Raw genomic sequence first — 5601 nt, 5'->3', positions numbered from 1 at the left:
ATCATTCTGTCCGTATTTGCTTTGCTCCTATAGGTGATACACATCGTACCGGCTTCTACCCTTCGGGTTTATTTTTGCACTAGAGGCGATACTCTTCTGATATCGGCTATTAGAGCCGACGACCGAACAAATCGGTTGTCAAGTGTTAATTCAAACGCTAGGGTAATATTTCTTTAGATATTTTCCATTGATTGCTCTGCCAAATTCTTCCTCTCCTCTTAGTGTTTCCAAAATATAAGCATTACCAGACGCACAACGCTTGATCCGGTAAGTAATATCGGTAACTTAATGAATCTATCCGAAGGACGCCACCCTTAGATAGAGTCGATAACTTCACCTTAATCTAGTTCGAGCAGTGGAGGTCGATCGGATCGATGCAGCCGTACTTGAACTAGACAAGAATCGATAACTAGCTTATACCAGAGTCGCAGTGGAGGTCGACTGGATCGATGCAGCCGTACGAACGGAAGTATAAGCCATGACGGTACTTACAGACAAGCCGTAGGTCGGCCGAACCGATGCAGCCCTGCTCGCTGAAGAACTCGCCGAGATCTACTCTACTCCTATTCCTGAGGGGTGGCCGGAGCCGAAAAAAGTAACTTGTATTTGATTAATTTGTCCTTCTACAATAGCCGGGGTCCAATATTTATACCTGAAATCTACGCATGAATTCTACTTAAGCACGACTCATTACAATTTTTGGCCTAAGAGAAAACATTTCTAATTTAAGATAACTTGGACCATAATCTTTCACTTTTTTAAAGTCCAGCATGTCTTTCCTGACGCCGATTGTAACTTTCATCATTATCTGCTTAGCGCTATCTAAGGAGAGCCGATTCTAGTGCTTCATTCGAATCAGCTGATATCGACCTTTATGCAATCGATTCCTTGATGACATGATCTTGGGAGCTTTTGAATTCTTACAATTCCTCTTCTAAATTATGGTGTAAACACATTGCCAGCTTGACAAAAGAAACTACAACCAGATTATCAGACGCTGATCCATGTAGATCAGAAAAAGAACCCGTTATACTTCAACCCTAATAATTTCTACTGTCCAATCACTCCATCTCATCCGAAAATACACAAAATTGACCAACATTGGCGACACAGAAGCTTCCACTGGCCAGATCAGCAGAATTATGTTCCACATATGAACATGGGTTGGTTCTAGAATTCACATAGCAGCGCCATTCAGATCAGACCGAAGGGAAGAATTTGTTCAGATTGAACGGCAACGAGTAGAACTCTTGGCTCCTCGCGTCTTTCTTGAAGCTCCTGAACTTTTCCCACCAATGGTTGCCTCTGTCCTTCCTCACCGCACTTTCCTTTATCTGGAGGGTGTTGTCCAGGATGTAGGCTACCAGCCCGGCGACAAACGGCTTTGACGTGAATGGCACGTTTATCATGTCATTGAACTGTCCAAGAGCAAAATCAAAGATTGGTTCATTTGTTACAGACCATTAGTTTGTCGAAGCTCAGGCTATCAAGGAAAAAAAATAGTGTAGCTAGGCTTTCTTGATCATACCCATCTGGCGCCAGTGTGCATTGGACCATAACTTGCAACGGCTGTATACTCATTGAAGTACTGAGGAACTGATAAGCCCATGAAGAAAGCAAACCCCATGATGAATTTGGTCCTAAAGCTGTTTAGGTTGCAGAACTGAAGTAAGCTCAGGCCAACACCACCTGAAAATGGAAGCATTCATTGAGTGCGATGCAGAATAAGAAGCTGAAAAATACCAAGTGGAAACTGTCAGACAACTATAGCGTTTTTTTCAGGGAAATGGACTTACCAGCATATGCGAAGAAGAGACAGTACATGCCAGCAAATATGGGCAGTGGAATCGACGCAAACAGAGCTCCAAATTTTCCTGGTTTGGCAAAACAAATATCATCAACCTATCACAGCACCAGGGAAATACACATGAACACAACAGAAAACTGCGTTGCAATATCTAATAGAAGTCGGTAAAACAAGTTACCAAGGACAGAGAAGAAAATCATGAACCCTGCAGATATTTGTACTACTCTCCGGCTGCCAATACGTGTCAATGCAATCAATCCAATATTCTCTCTGTAAGCACAAAAAATCATAATGCATATTAGCAAAACATTTTTTTCCTGAACAAACAAGGATTGACACTCATTTTTTTCACTGGAATTATACTTACACTGAAACTGATGTCCCGGTGGCTGTCCCAAAAAATGAATCAAGCAAGAGACCAATGCCCTGACAAGGATGTTTCACATTTAACAATGTTACCAATACCATGGTACAAACTCAGATCACTGAGCCCACAATACAATATTTGAATCCTTACCTGCCATCCCACGCCCCGACTAATAATTGATGGAGGAATCATAGTTGCACTTGCATATCTTGAAGCACCAATGAAGGCGCCAGTTGACTACAATATTAAAACATATCAAATTCATATACTAGTCATAAATCGATATCATATATATTAGTCTAAGTCCCCTAGTCTAATGCAGTTTTCCATTCCATTTCCAGACAAGAGTATTGGAAACAAACCTCTACAAGAGCAATGAATGAAGTCATCATCATCGCGAAAGCTTCTCCAGCGTCAAATGTTGGAGCACCCCACTGAAAGGGGTAGGGAACACTTATCCTACAACAGTTGTTTCATAATAACCTTCATGAGGAATGTCACCAATATAGTAATCTAAAGTAAGATTATATTCGTCCTGAGATCTTACCAAGGCGCTCCTGAAATAAGGCCTGAACGATCAACACGGCAATGCACCTGTGTCTTTGGTGGAGAATTCTTGTAAGCACCACCGATGGTGAGAATGTACGCATACAGCCACACGATAGAGACAGTGAAAAGAACACTAAACCGGCTAAATACAGACTTCCCGAAGTCCAGAACTTGAGACAAATACTGCAAAAAGGATCAAGCAGTATTAGTACATGACATACTGCATAATAGGTAGCCGTGCAGGAACCAAGATATATCAGTACCTGAGAAAATACAACCAACAGGAAAACTTCTGGAAGGCCAATTTCGACGCATTTCGCTACCTACAAACATGCACAAGTTTTGGCCACTCCCCAGTGAAGGTAGAAACATGGAGACAAAAAGATGGAGCAAACAAACTAACCCCTGGAAAGCCAAGCTCGTAGAGCCCAAATCCAACAAGTGATACCAGAGGAACAGCTGCCAGAGGACTCAATAATCTGCGAATGAAGGTGACGATAAGTCAATTTTACAGACTACAAAATGAACATGGTACCCCCAAAAATACAGGCATGGGGAAAAAAAGTTACACTAACTTGACTACATTGCGCCAGAGCCCACTGAATCCAAGTATGATCTGAATTGTCGATGCGATGAGGAGAGCACCTTGCGTTCCCCTCATCGTCCGCAAGAATTTCTTCATGTGAGCAATAAAAAGCTTGTCAGTTATATTCTTGTATTATTCTTGAAGAAACTTGCGTCAAAAGAGACTGAAACATTGGTGATGAAGTGATAAGCAATTGAGCAGAAGAAGCTAGTATGAGTATGAGGTACCTCATGAGGGTCTGCAATATTGCTGTACCGTCCAGCCAAGATGATCGAGATGGTGGGTCCGACGAAGATGTATGAGCCACCCATCACAACCGGAAGACGTGTCCCGAAGAATGTTTGGAACAGGGTGTTTATGCCAGCTACGAACAATATCGTCTGAACCACCCGAGCTTTCTCTTCCTGACAGAAAGGGTAAATACCATTCAGGTGTTCCGTCTGGGCGTCAATTCAGTGCAAACTTTAATACTGCTATATTTGGCTAATTCAGTGCAAACAAAATTAAAAAAAGTCTATCTAATGGAGTACCCCTACTAAACAGAGGAAGGATTAGCATTTCAGGGCTCACATTTCTGCCTCCCATCTGAGGAACGAGCGCGCTGGGTATGATGACAGTGGTGCCCAGCATAACGATGAAATGCTGGAATCCTAGTAAAATGGCCTCCGCTGCATAGAGGATCCCAAGCAAGGGTCAGAGAAATGTTAATCATGCCTGACCGTACTAGTACTACATGCCATTTCCATGCTTCGGGACTTGCACAAAATTTAATTTACAGAAAAAAAAGTGCAACCACACACCTTTCACGGTGGATTCAAGTGAAAGCAACCTTACTATGAGTAGTAGTAAATCCTAGACACTAGAGAGTATACTTGATCAAGCAAAGCTACTTTTTTTCCGGAAATCAAGAACCAAATCATATAGGAGAAAAAAAATGAAGAAAGCGATACGCACTTTTAATTACAACAACACATCATCAGTTTGGAGCAAACACCGGCAAAGACAGAGAAAGATTCAAAGAAGTGGACTAACAATCCCAGCTAGTAAGCTAATCGGAGTACTTTACCTGAAGAAAGAAGGATCAGCAGAGCACAGATGTCTCCAAAGGTGAAAATGAAAACCAACCTCAGCATCAGAGGAAAGACCGAAGCATGCAGTGCAGGAAGAAAAAGAAGGCAAGAGGACAAGCACAGAGAACATTTGAACGGCGACACAAGCAAAACATACAAGAAAAAAAACACTCCCAGAATAGAGTAGAGCACTACTAGAGCTGAGCTGGAGGTGGAGGTGCGCGGAAAGAAAAGAAGCACGTACGCCATGGCGGCGGGCTGGTGATGCAGAAGGCGACGCCGGGCAGCTGCTCCTTGGGCGGGAACGGCTGGAGCTCGTCAGCCTTGGGCGGGGGCGCGGCCGCCATCCTGTTCCGGTTCCGGCTCCAAAGTTTCACCTCACACCTCAGTCCACTGGGACCGTCGGTGAGTGAGTGAGTGAGGACACAGGCAACGGAAGCTCTCTCCAAGCAACTCCCGGATGAAGTGAAGGCAAGAACACGCGAACACGAGGGATTCGTTCTGCCTAGAAGCTAGTGTCTAGCGGAGGAAAGCAAGAACACAGAACTCGACGCCTTCACGAGGAAGGAAGGAAGGAAGAATATCGATCGTTGCCTTGCTTTGCTCTAGCTGATTCCACGGCAGCCTACTAGGAAGAAGAAGTAGGAGCCGTAGTACTCCTGTGCAAGGAATGGAATCTGGCTGCCCCAGGAAAGGGCGCCCTTTTTCCTCCCTATCGCACACGCCCACGGGCACACAATACTCTCTGCTCTATGATTGACTGCGGTTGAGGGCATGTTTAGGCCCCGTTTAGATGTGAAAATTTTTGGCTTTTGGCTACCGTAGTATTTTCGTTTGTATTTAGAAAAAATTATCTAATTATGGACTATTTAGGTTTAAAAGATTCGTTTCGTCAATTATAGGTAAACTGTGCAATTAGTTGTTCTTTTTATCTACATTTAATGTTCCATGCATGTACCGTAAAATTTGATGTGATAAGGAATCTTGAAAAATTTTGGATTTTGGCTTGCATCTAAACGGGGCCTTAGTTGCTAAAATTTTTTACGCAGTACCTATCACATCGAATCTTGCTGCATATGTATGGAGTATTAAATGTAGACGAAAAAAAACTAATTGCACAGTTGGGTGAGAAATCGCGAGACGAAACTTTCGAACCTAATTAGTCCATAATTAGATACTAATTGCCAAATACAAATGAAATTGCTACGGTAACCCAAGCCCA

The 5601-nt window shown here is 43.1% G+C and overlaps 1 protein-coding gene across 1 annotated transcript; it reads right to left on the bottom strand.

Annotated features, from left to right (window-relative positions):
* Positions 1-932: 932 nt before the first annotated feature.
* Positions 933-5144, bottom strand: LOC136546149 (nucleobase-ascorbate transporter 6-like). The gene is made up of 14 exons (XM_066538121.1): positions 4624-5144; positions 3880-3977; positions 3537-3713; positions 3299-3399; positions 3127-3202; positions 2987-3046; positions 2722-2906; positions 2537-2633; positions 2325-2411; positions 2175-2233; positions 1986-2077; positions 1797-1874; positions 1529-1689; positions 933-1418 (listed from the first exon to the last, which is right to left on the bottom strand). The coding sequence occupies exons 1-14, from the start codon at positions 4724-4726 to the stop codon at positions 1200-1202; spliced, it is 1593 nt and encodes a 530-aa protein (XP_066394218.1). The 5' UTR covers positions 4727-5144; the 3' UTR covers positions 933-1199.
* Positions 5145-5601: the final 457 nt, after the last annotated feature.

The sequence above is a fragment of the Miscanthus floridulus genome, chromosome 3 (assembly GCF_019320115.1).
Source record: "Miscanthus floridulus cultivar M001 chromosome 3, ASM1932011v1, whole genome shotgun sequence".
NCBI lineage: Eukaryota > Viridiplantae > Streptophyta > Magnoliopsida > Poales > Poaceae > Miscanthus > Miscanthus floridulus.
This window is presented reverse-complemented; position numbering and strand designations above follow the sequence as displayed.

Coding starts and splice junctions, on each gene's coding strand:
- LOC136546149 (XM_066538121.1), bottom strand. CDS start 4,726: ATGGCGGCCGCGCCCCCGCCCAAGGCTGACGAGCTCCAGCCGTTCCCG. Junction 2,078..2,174: donor ACCGGGACATCAGTTTCAGT/GTAAGTATAATT, acceptor TTGTGCTTACAG/AGAGAATATTGGATTGATTG. Junction 1,875..1,985: donor GATTTTCTTCTCTGTCCTTG/GTAACTTGTTTT, acceptor TTGCCAAACCAG/GAAAATTTGGAGCTCTGTTT.